Source organism: Ranitomeya imitator, chromosome 2 (assembly GCF_032444005.1).
Source record: "Ranitomeya imitator isolate aRanImi1 chromosome 2, aRanImi1.pri, whole genome shotgun sequence".
Taxonomy (NCBI): Eukaryota; Metazoa; Chordata; class Amphibia; order Anura; family Dendrobatidae; genus Ranitomeya; species Ranitomeya imitator.
The window spans coordinates 836,133,588-836,145,980 of NC_091283.1; the positions used below are offsets into that span (position 1 = coordinate 836,133,588).

Consider the following 12,393-nt stretch of genomic DNA (forward strand, 5'->3'; position numbering starts at 1 on the left):
ATCTATCAATTATCTATTATCTATCTATTATGTACAGAAAGTAGCAGTCATGATAAATCTATTTTAGACCCCATTTGTAGCTTAGGCTGTAGGTGCACCGGGGCGTGTTGATGCACCTCGTTGGCTTTTATACTGACACACCCCAGTGCACTTCCAGCCGGATTCACACATGGCTCCTGCAAATAAGTTATGTTTTGTATTAGGGAACACGCGACTACTACTCTCATATTTCCTCGCTGAGAGGTTCACTTTAAGATAAAAACAAGTCATGTTTAATGTTGTCATGAGTAACATAAGCTGTCTGAGACGGTATCACACATCCTGTGCTTCGATACACCAGATCCACAGATAGGAAATGACAAGATTGGCTCAGACACAGCAGAGAGTATCCCGCATGATGAGTTTAGATGCACCGGTCCATTGTGTCCATGGTATCTAGACATCTGTAGATACAGTGCCTGCTGTGCTGAGAGCGGCAGCGCCCCCTGCAGGTCTCTGGTGCATGTACAGGTTTTGTGCAGTCCGTTCCTCTGCCGTTTGCCGCTGTGGCTGCTGGAGGCGCAGTAATACACGGCGGAGTCCTGGGCCTCGGCTCCGGCCTTGCTCAGCCATGACTGCAGGTTGGACGGTCTCTGCAGCTTCCAGCTCTGGTACCCGGCCTCCATGTCTGTGATGCCAGGGTCTGGGGAGTACACCATGGTCTGCAGAGCTCCGCTGGGCACCTGCTGGTACCAGACCGCCACATAATGGTCCTTGCTGGTTTGGTGGCAGGAGATGTTCACAGGTTGCCCGGCCCGGACTATGAGGAGCCGGTCGCTCTGGGTCACCTCCACTTTCTGGCCCCAACCTGAAATACACAACACAATCATCAGCGCAAATGTGGAGGTTGTACATAGTGGGCAGATGTGGAGAAGGAATCACAACTGTCAGGGGCCTATGACAACACTTGTGGGACACGTCATCAAAAACCTGACGTCCACGACCAGTCAATCTGTCCTCATACATTACATTTACAGAAAGGTTCCTGCACTTTCTAATATAACTTGTTTCTGCTCTTTATCATTTTCAGGACCTCTGCTTTCTGTCCATGAATGGACTCGTCAAGAGGCTGAAAACCCTTCCAGATCCTAAGATTTCTCCCCTGAACACAGCCTGACACCAGAGTGATACATAGTAACAAATGAGTGTGCCGCAGCTCTGCACAGCATCTCGCAGAGGATATTGGGGGCTGGATACAATTGTACCAAACCTTCAGCTGTGTGAAGCATTTTAACCTTCACAAGTTTTTCAGCTTCTGTTTTGAAATCACTGAAAGCAGACATTTTGAAATGGTAAGAAACGGAAACAGAAAGTTTCAGAACTTTGAAAAGTTTTTGAAAGTTTCAGAACTTTTTTTCTATAGGGATTGAGCGTTAGGTATATAGTAGATATTAAGAAAGTCCGTGAAAGCACAAAACCAGGAACTGGTCAGATATTAACCCTTACCTTGGAGAATCTCCAGAATCAGAATCAGGTGTATCTGACTAATCATGGTAATGGTCCTTTAAGTATCCTGAAAGACAAAGTTACAACTTCAGCTTTTATTTGTTTGGTTTTTTTTCAAAATTGTTCTGAACTGGAAGAATTTCTATGTGAATGTGAATATTCTATGTCCTCAGCGCGTCGCCGATCCTTCTTTCCTTTTCTGCTGCTCACCCAGAATAATTGTGATCGCGGCTCGTTATCGTATGATTTATGACATTTTTGTTTCCTGTTCCCTCCCACAGCAGAATTTGTAGTTCTTCCTATTCATAGAAGTTGACAACAGTAATATTGGGGCTACATTAGTTTCTGTACCTCATTTTTAATTGCACATTATTTTCTTAAAGCAATATTCCAACATTAAAAAAAAAAGAAAAATAAGTCTTCTGTTTGAGCCACAAACCCTGCCTTAGGAGTGCTGGATCATTCTTCTTGCTGATTTCATTATCTAGATTTTCCTATAAACAGGCCCCATACTTTAAAAAGCTGAAATAAAAATTCCACAAACCCCACCCCAGAAGAGCTGGGGTCTGCCCCAGAAGAGTTGGAGTCTGCCCCAGAAGAGTTGGAGTCTGCCCCAGAAGAGCTGGAGTCTGCCCCAGAAGAGCTGGGGTCTGCCCCAGAAGAGCTGGATTCTGCCCCAGAAGAGCTGGAGTCTGCCCCAGAAGAGCTGGATTCTGCCCCAGAAGAGTTGGAGTCTGCCCCAGAAGAGCTGTGGTCTACCCCAGAAGAGCTGGAGTCTGCCCCAGAAGAGCTGGAGTCTGCCCCAGAAGAGCTGGATTCTGCCCCAGAAGAGTTGGAGTCTGCCCCAGAAGAGTTGGAGTCTGCCCCAGAAGAGCTGTGGTCTGCCCCAGAAGAGCTGGAGTCTGCCCCAGAAGAGCTGGGGTCTGCCCCAGAAGAGCTTGTGGATGCCCCAGAAGAGCTGGAGTCTGCCCCAGAAGAGCTGGAGTCTGCCCCAGAAGAGCTGTGGTCTGCCCCAGAAGAGCTGGAGTCTGCCCCAGAAGAGCTGGGGTCTGCCCCAGAAGAGCTTGTGGATGCCCCAGAAGAGCTGGAGTCTGCCACAGAAGAGCTGGAGTCTGCCCCAGAAGAGCTGGGGTATGCCCCAGAAGAGCTGGGATCTACCCCAGAAGAGCTGAGGTCTGCCCCAGAAGAGCTGGAGTCTGCCACAGAAGAGCTGGAGTCTGCCCCAGAAGAGCTGGGATCTGCCCCAGAAGAGCTGGAGTCTGCCCCAGAAGAGCTGGGGTCTGCCCCAGAAGAGCTGGGGTCTGCCCCAGAAGAGCTGGGATCTGCCCCAGAAAAGCTGAGGTCTGCCCCAGAAGAGCTGGAGTCTGCCCCAGAAGAGCTGGGGTTTGCCCCAGAAGAGCTGGATTCTGCCCCAGAAGAGCTGGGGTCTGCCCCAGAAGAGCTGGTGTCTGCCTCAGAAGAGCTGGTGTCTGCCCCAGAAAAGCTGGTGTCTGCCCCAGAAGAGCTGGAGTCTGCCCCAGAAGAGCTGGAGTCTGCCCCAGAAGAGCTGGGGTCTGCCCCAGAAGAGCTGGAGTCTGCCCCAGAAGAGCTGAGGTCTGCCCCAGAAGAGTTGGGGTCTGCCCCAGAAGAGCTGGGGTCTGCCCCAGAAGAGCTGGAGTCTGCCCCAGAAGAGCTGGAGTCTGCCCCAGAAGAGCTGAGGTCTGCTCCAGAAGAGCTGGAGTCTGCCCCAGAAGAGCTGGAGTCTGCCCCAGAAGAGCTGGGGTCTGCCCCAGAAGAGCTGAGGTCTGCTCCAGAAGAGCTGGAGTCTGCCCCAGAAGAGCTGGGGTCTGCCTCAGAAGAGCTGGGGTCTGCCCCAGAAGAGCTGGAGTCTGCCCCAGAAGAGCTGGGGTCTGCCCCAGAAGAGCTGAGGTCTGCTCCAGAAGAGCTGGAGTCTGCCCCAGAAGAGCTGAGGTCTGCCCCAGAAGAGCTGGGGTCTGCCCCAGAAGAGCTAGAGTCTGCCCCAGAAGAGCTGGAGTCTGCCACAGAAGAGCTGGGATCTGCCCCAGAAGAGCTGAGGTCTGCCCCAGAAGAGCTGGAGTCTGCCACAGAAGAGCTGGAGTCTGCCCCAGAAGAGCTGGGATCTGCCCCAGAAGAGCTGGGGTCTGCCCCAGAAGAGCTGGAGTCTGCCCCAGAAGAGCTGGGATCTGCCCCAGAAGAGCTGGGGTCTGCCCCAGAAGAGCTGGGGTCTGCCCCAGAAGAGCTGGAGTCTGCCCCAGAAGAGCTGGGTTCTGCCCCAGAAGAGCTGGGGTCTGCCCCAGAAGAGCTGGAGTCTGCCCCAGAAGAGCTGGGATCTGCCCCAGAAGAGCTGGAGTCTGCCCCAGAAGAGCTGGAGTCTGCCCCAGAAGACCTGGGGTCTGCCCCAGAAGACCTGGAGTCTGCCCCAGAAGAGCTGGGATCTGCCCCAGAAGAGCTGGAGTCTGCCCCAGAAGAGCTGGGGTCTGCCCCAGAAGAGCTGGGTTCTGCCCCAGAAGAGCTGGAGTCTGCCCCAGAAGAGCTGGAGTCTGCCCCAGAATAGCTGGAGTCTGCCCCCAGAAGAGCTTGGATCTGCCCCAGAAGAGCTGGGATCTGCCCCAGAAGAGCTGGAGTCTGCCCCAGAAGAGTTGGGATCTGCCCCAGAAGAGCTGGGATCTGCCCCAGAAGAGCTGGAGTCTGCCCCAGAAGAGCTGGGATCTGCCCCAGAAGAGTTGGGATTTGCCCCAGAAGAGCTGGAGTCTGCCCCAGAAGAGCTGGGATCTGCCCCAGAAGAGCTGGGATCTGCCCCAGAAGAGCTGGGATCTGCCCCAGAAGAGCTGGGATCTGCCCCAGAAGAGCTGGGATCTGCCCCAGAAGAGCTGGAGTCTGCCCCAGAAGAGCTGGGATCTGCCCCAGAAGAGTTGGGATCTGCCCCAGAAGAGCGGGGATCTGCCCCAGAAGAGCTGGGATCTGCCCCAGAAGAGCTGGGGTCTGCCCCAGAGGAGCTACGTTCATACAACCCGCTCCGTTTCTATTTCTTGAAGTAAAGAAGGACTTTGTCCTGCACAGCTTACACCACCCAACCTTTGAGGTCTACTTTATGTGTAGTTTCCTATAAATAAATCCCGTCCTAGCCATAGGCAGAGTCTTCATTGTATAGGCTCCCTTAATATTTAAAAGAACTGAAATTATATCAGCTGTAATGTTTTCTCACTTGAATATTCAAAAAATTTTTGGATCTTTTATTCATGATCTGTGGGGTTTAAATTTTATGCTATTTTCAGTCTTGCTTTTTTTTTTGCTGACATCAGGCAATATCGGTGAGGAAATATAGAAAATACGTGTCTGTTTTTCATATTTTTTAAAACATTTTATGACCACAAAGGATCGCTAAGATATATTTTGAAATGCGTTGACTTTTCTGTAACATAAACGTTTATATATTGGACATGTTTTGTTTTTAGATGGGGGCGGAGCAGGTAAAAGCCATTTTAATTGGCAATATTTTTTTTAATTATTGAATTATGTTTTTAATAACCATTTATTATCTATGTATTTTCATTTACCGGTATTTCACATACTGTGCTCCCCATGTGGTCATAAAAGACCCTTTGGGGGTATTTCAATACTTAAATACTTTTTATTACCTGATATTTCCTGTAACTTGAATTTGTCTATTAGCCCTAGTTACAGTGGACATAAAACATACTGGCTGCATAGCAGAGATGACTGTGTCTCATGGGACCCAGCAGCTACTGCTCTCCCTAGACCCAATGATCGCATGACCACTCAGTCCTGTGGGAGAAGTTCTGTCATCTATTCCAATTACTGTATACATGGCACTTGTCCAGTGCTCCATATACAGCGATAGAGAAGATCGTAGTGAACCAGATGTGTCTTACAGCCGATTCTTCGCTCCCACAGCTGCTCTACTTTACTGCCATCTCTTCCCTATGGGAAATCCGACTGTGTCTGACACTCGACTCTCCACTCCTGCAGCTGCTGTACTCTATTACTATCTATTCCTTCACTATTGGGAGTCTGGCTGTGTCTGACAGCTGACTCTCCGCTCCCACATCTGTTCTACCTTACTACCATCTCTGCCTTCCTATGGGGAGTCTGGCTGTGTCTGACAGCTGACTCTCCACTCCCACATCTGTTCTACCTTACTACAATCTTTGCCCTCCCTATGGGGAGTTTAGCTGTTTCTGACAGCTGACTCTCTGCTCCCACATCTGTTCTACTTTACTACCATCTCTGCCTTCCCTATGGGGAGTCTGGCTGTGTCTGACAGCTGACTCTCCACTCCCACATTTGTTCTACCTTACTAACATCACTGCCTTTCCTATGGGGAGTCTGGCTGTGTCTGATAGCTGACTCTCTGCTCCCACATCTATTCTACCTTACTACCATCTCTGCCTTCCTTATGGGGAGTCTGGCTGTGTCTGATAGCTGACTCTCCACTCCCACATTTGTTCTACCTTACTACCATCTCTGCCTTCCCTATGGGGAGTTTGGCTGTGTCTGACAGCTGACTCTCTGCTCCCACATCTGTTCAACCTTACTACCATCTCTGCCTTCCCTATGGGGAATCTGGCTGTGTCTGACAGCTGACTTTCCGCTCCCACATCTGTTCTACCTTACTACCATCTCTGCCTTCCCTATGGGGAGTCTGGCTGTGTCTGACAGCTGACTCTCCACTCCCACATCTGTTCTACCTTACTACCATCTCGGCCTTCCTATGGGAAGTCTGGCTGTGTCTGACAGCTGACTCTCCGTTCCCACATCAGTTCTACCTTACTACCATCTCTGCCTTCCTATGGGAAGTCTGGCTGTGTCTGACAGCTGACTCTCCTCTCCCACATCTGTTCTACCTTACTACCATCTCGGCCTTCCTATGGGAAGTCTGGCTGTGTCTGACAGCTGACTCTCCGTTCCCACATCAGTTCTACCTTACTACCATCTCTGCCTTCCTATGGGAAGTCTGGCTGTGTCTGACAGCTGACTCTCCGCTCCTGCAGCTGCTCTACTCTATTACTATCTGCCTTCCATATGGGGAGTCCAATTGTGTCTGACAGCGGACTCTCCGCTCCCACCACTGCTCCACTTTACTACCATCTCTGTCTTCCCTATGGGGAGTCCGGCTGTGCCTGACAGCCCACTCTCCACTCTTGCAGCTTCTCTATTCTATTACCATCTCTGCCTTCCCTGTGGGAAGTCTAGCTGTGCCTGACAGCCCACTCTACACTCCTGCAGCTTCTCTATTCTATTACCATCTCTGCCTTCCCTGTGGGGAGCCTAGCTGTGCCTGACAGCGGACTCTCCGCTCCCCCAACTGCTCCACTTTACTACCATCTCTGTCTTCCCTATGGGGAGTCCGGCTGTGCCTGACAGCCCACTCTCCACTCTTGCAGCTTCTCTATTCTATTACCATCTCTGCCTTCCCTGTGGGGAGTCTAGCTGTGTCTGACAGCCGGCTCTCCGCTCCTGCTGATGTTTTGGAACCTTACTGCAGATTAGGACTTGAACTGCCAAATGTTTAAAGTTCATGGGTGGTCTGGAAATAGAAATGTGAACAAAATATAAATATAAAGAACCTACTAATATGCTTTTATTTACTATAGTGTCCCGATCTTCAGCTGTAAATGCATCTTCTGGTGTATGTTGGACGCACCAGAAGCAGCCATCACCCATCAGGTCCCATGTACTGTTTGATAAACTTTTTTTTTTAACTAGGTGCCTCTATTTATAAGTGTGCAGTTGACTTTTCTGTTCCCTACAGTTAAAAAAGTTATGCTGATGAATGCCTCCATGATGTATGTCGAAAGGGCAACCTATGTCAAGTCAATGGAGTTGTCTCCAGTCACATCAGAGATGAGCAGAGCTGACGACGACGTTATGACTCTGTACAGCTGCCTATATGCATGCACCATCATGAGATATTGGGTAGATGTTTTATTCTAATACTCAGGACACGCGCAGGATACTCGTCATTCGTGCAAACCTCTCGGAAAGTGTATGTGGTTGTATCATCATCAACATTGCTCCACTCCGATGAGGAAACGGGCGACTCCGGACAATCACTTTTTTGATATTGTACTCACGTTCCGTTTCCATTTTCATCACGACGGATCAGAATCGGAATCAGAAACGCTTTGTGAGCATCCCATCCGCACGCTGCGGCCGGAGAGTGTACGATCTGAGATACCGCCACGTTAATTATTACAGATGGGATTATAATTAAACAGCGCCCTCTGTGGGCATAATCTAGAATGCACCGTCACTGTCACTTTAACAGTGCTGCTGTGCACGTTTTACGCTCGCTCATGCACTGACTTATGTAACTGTGCTTGCTAGCTGCGCAGAAATACACGGCAGAGTCCTCGGCTGCAGGATTAGACAACTTTAATGAAGCCTTATTAGTGTCAGGTCTATCTAGAGTCCAAGCTTTAAATCCGGCTTCCATATCCCCAGCTTGGGCACCCGTTGAGTAGACCATGAGCTCCAGACCCTGATGTGGCTTCTGTCGGTACCAAAACATAGCAAAGTAGGTATTGTCATTGTGCTGACAGTGAAGCTCGACAGGTTCCCCCATCTTATTTATTAGGTATTGGGGGTCCTGGGATATTCGAAACCCTTGAAAGGAGCCTGGGGATTAAAGAAAATAGTGAAGTCTTACACTTTGGTCATTTCATATATTGTACAACAACATTCTATATTATAGATTTCCAAGATTCGATCCAGCCCCCAAAATATAAAGTTAATGGTCGATATATACAGTAGACTCTATGGAAAAGCTGTAAATGGACATTTTTATGGCAATTATAAGGGGGAAAAACCCTCAATCAGGACCCCCCTGTATTGTCAGAAATTAGACAACTTGTATTGAAATGAAAGGACACTTTTCCAAAAAAGGAAAAACTGGAAACAGAGGTCGTTGTAAATATTCTACCTATGGCAAGCGACAGGATGTGATGGACAATCCTTTAAGAGTTAAAAAGGTAGAAAAAATATTATTCACGTTCCCCAGCAGTTATCGCAAATTTTAAGACGTAATAATAATTAAGATTATTTACAAAGCCTTTAAAAAATGCCTAAAATATGTTATAGAAATAAAACACAATAAAGAAAAATGTATAAATAAGAAATACAAATAACACTGAATAAAAACAAATCATAACGATATTAAGAATAGCGGTAAGAAAAAGCCAATGTCATAATAAAAAAATCAATATAAAATAACGCATCGTAAAAATACTGCAAATAATACAGAATAAGAGGAAAATAACTCGTAGTAAAAAGGAATACAAATAGCATTCACTAAAAAATAAAACGTGGTAACAATAGTAAGAAAAATAGTTAGAAAACAAAAATAATAATAATATTTAAATCAATGTCAAAATAAAGAATAGTAAAAATGCTACAAATAATGTAGAAATAAAACATACCCATAGTAAAATAAAATGTAATAACAAATACCAATAACATTTAATTAAAAAATATGGTAATAATATTAAAATAAAAAGGCAGTATAATAATAATCACAAAAGTAATTAATATACAATATAGCATAGTTAAAATGCTACAAATGATATACAAATAGTAAAAAAAATAGTAGAAATATAAAAACTATGCAAAAATATCAATACTTATAATAATAATAAAAATAATAAAATACTTCAAACAATGTAAAATATAGCCTGTGAAATAGGAGTAAAAAATGAATTATATTAACAGCATCCAATACTTTATAAAGTGTCTCACCTGGTTTAACACAAAGACCCACAAGTATAAGGATTCTGTATATCATCGTATTTTTATAGAAATGACTTTTTAATTCATTCATTAATGTGACTTTATATAAAAGCATAAAATTGCAAAAAAAAAAACGTGAGTCTTCAAACCCGGAGTGTGACTTTGCAGTTAAATTGTAACACTTTGCTGGATGAATTTTCCCCTGTTGGGACATAGAATATTTCCTGGCTCCTCCCACCGTTATGTCGGTCGCTGTGATCAGTGTTGCTGTGATCGGTCTCTGATGACCCCAGGATACGATTCTTTTACTCTACACATTGACTGGTTTACCCTCCTCCTTCCTTTCCTAATTTGTGTCTTTCCCCTTCTCTTATTAACCAGGTGGTGGCAGAGAATCCTGTAACAAAGGTTCTTTGCTTTTGGGGGAACCATGACCATGAAGAGAGATGGACACAGGTAGTGGCTTAATAAAGTGAGTACCAGCCGCCATAGCGTTGGTTCATTCCTGATCATGAGATATTACCTAAAAGAGGTTGTCCACTACTTTTACATTGATGCCCTATACTTAGCATAGGGCATCAATGTCTGATCAACTGGGGTGCGACACCCGGCAGCCCCCCAACAATCAGTGCCGGCGGTGGTCATCAGCCGGAAGTACTTACTTGTGGAGCTTGACAGTATGATTGTAGTGGTTGGGGCTTGCACATCCTCCTCCTATTCAATTCACTAATACCCTGCAGTGGCTACTATAAGTGGACGGCCAAGCTTCGCAAGTGAGTACTTCCGGCCGGCGACAGCCGCCACTGGCACCGATAACTGGTGATTGACAGGGGTGCCAGGTGGCAAACCTAAGCCTATCAGACAGTGATGACCTATCCTAAATAGGGGTAAATTAGAACTCTGAATTTTTGGGTCCAGCAGGTTCAGCCAAACAGTTTTAAAAAGTTTGATTTCGGGTACCAGAACAGTACGCCTGCTGCCACTAATAACAGTGAGAGCAGAAGTGGATGATGGGAGTAGTCATCAGCCATATCCTGCGCTGTAAATAAATAATAATAAAAAAACGTGAGTTTCCCTGTATTTTTGATAACCAGCCAGGCAAAACTGACAGCCGAGGGCTGTCAGCTTCAGCAGGGCTGGTTATCAAGAATAGAGGGGTCCCCACGCTGTTTTTTTTAAATTATTTAAATACGCCATTAAAAAAACAGTGTGGGCCCCCCCAAGATTAAAAACCTAATACTTATTAGTTTATTATTCTGTTAATGTTAATAATTAAATTAAACTTTCCTTTATGATGTAAATAGTAATAGCGGGATGTATAAATGATAACACAAAAAAAACAATAAAAACAAACAATATTTTTAAAATTTAATTTCTTTTATTTCATTTTCATATTTAAAGAGCTCCGAACTACACAATAATAATAATAATAAATTTAATTTCTTTCATTTCATTTTCATATTTAAAGAGCTCCGAACTACTCAATAATAATAATAATTATAATAATAATAATAATAGTTATACAAACTATATATTAATAATAATATAAAATAAAAATGTAATAACTAAAATAATATATTAATGATAGCAATAATAACAGAACCTAGAATCTAATAATAATAACTAGAATATAATTATAACCAAAGCCATCATTTATGGAACATCATCACAAACGGTGCAGTGAACATAAAATGTCTATAGTTATATACTGTACAGCAAAAACACTGAAAGAATTGACGTGCTGTAGATTTAAACCTGCAAGTCACAAATAAGCAGCGTGTGCACGAGGCTTTACCCTGCAGGACCGCGAGGAGGGGTCACATCTGGCCATTATAGATATGAGTTCTGCTGCCCCTACTGGTAAGTCTGGGTATGTGCACCTTTGCTTTGGTGAACCCGCCAGGTTTTAGTGCTGGTTGTGACTTGGTTCTCAGTGGCTGTGATACTGGAAGCGCAGAAATACACGGCCGAGTCCTCAACTTCTGCTTTGTCTTTTTTCAATAATGATTCCTTGGCGTCTTGTTTGGTCATAATCCATTTCTTCTCAAACTCCTTCTCTACTGTCGGAGTGCTTACCCCAACTGTCATGGCCATCAGAGTCAAGCCTTGTCCTGCTCTCTGCTGGTACCAGTACATGTTGTAGGAGCCACTGGTGTCATCGTGGACACAGGAGAGCGTCACCATGATCCCGGCATGGACTATCAGACTTTTTGGGTTCTGAGTGACCTCCACCGCCCGACACAGACCTGCTGGAGGCAAAATATCAAGTCACGTCTCGTCTGCTTTCTACCTGTGTATAGGTTGTATTATTAAAAGGGTTTTTTTTATTGTAAAACTTTGTGCCATTTTTGCAATGAGAAACAAATTATTTTGCAATTGTTTTGTAATTGTGTTTGATATTACATTTTATGATATTTTTATTTGTAGTAGTAATATTTAATTGCAGTAATGAACTCTTGTAAAATATAATTCAATTACCGTACATTATTATTATATAGTATTTATTTTCACAAATAATAATATTATTATTATAATTATTAACAACAATAATAATAATATTTCTACATTGTATATAATTATATTTTTTTTCTTGTTTTAATAAATGTATATACAAATAATACATCAATAAAATAATAAGGATAATAATGGTATTTTTACATTTTATATAATTATTGTTTTTTGTTTCCATTTTAATAAATTTATATAAAAAATAATACATCCGTACAACAATAATAATAATAATAACAACAATTATCTATCATTTTAATATTATTATTATTATTATTATTAGTGTTATTACATCCATACAATAATAGCAATAACAATAATTATATATTTGATATCAATTTATTGTTATTATTATTATTATTATCTAAAATCCACCAATGAACTTCAACAAAATCATTAAAAATAGACTTACAGATTATTATTAATCCCAGGGAGAGGTGAAAAATCATTGATCGCATTGTTCTGTCAGAGATGTTCTCACAATCAAGTCTCCGGGTTTGTTAGTATAAAAAAACTAAACATAGAAAAAAATTAAATAATCAATATAAAAAAATGAACACCATTCCTCAATTGGATCTTCCTTTGTCTCTCGTTTTTACAAGCAAAACTGTGATAAATATTAATAGTTATTGTACGTGTGTCCCAGGAGATGAT

The 12,393-nt window shown here is 43.9% G+C and overlaps 1 protein-coding gene and 1 gene segment (V, D, J or C); one reads left to right on the forward strand and one right to left on the reverse strand.

Moving 5' to 3' along the window:
• Window positions 1-270: 270 nt before the first annotated feature.
• Window positions 271-1,675, reverse strand: LOC138667838 (T cell receptor beta variable 5-1-like). The segment is given in 2 exon segments: window positions 271-847; window positions 1,486-1,675. Coding segments are annotated over 2 exon segments (612 nt in total).
• LOC138666861 (uncharacterized) lies at window positions 1,530-4,523 on the forward strand. Its single transcript, XM_069755041.1, has 4 exons — window positions 1,530-1,538; window positions 1,659-1,725; window positions 2,040-3,980; window positions 4,078-4,523. The coding sequence occupies exons 1-4, from the start codon at window positions 1,530-1,532 to the stop codon at window positions 4,521-4,523; spliced, it is 2,463 nt and encodes an 820-aa protein (XP_069611142.1).
• The last annotated feature ends 7,870 nt before the right edge of the window (window positions 4,524-12,393 follow it).

Bases quoted from the DNA above. Each gene is read 5' to 3' on its own strand.
- LOC138666861 (XM_069755041.1), top strand. The intron at 1,726-2,039 runs GTATGATTTATG...ACCCCACCCCAG, and splicing joins TGTGATCGCGGCTCGTTATC to AAGAGCTGGGGTCTGCCCCA. The intron at 3,981-4,077 runs GTTCTGCCCCAG...GATCTGCCCCAG, and splicing joins GTCTGCCCCAGAAGAGCTGG to AAGAGCTGGGATCTGCCCCA.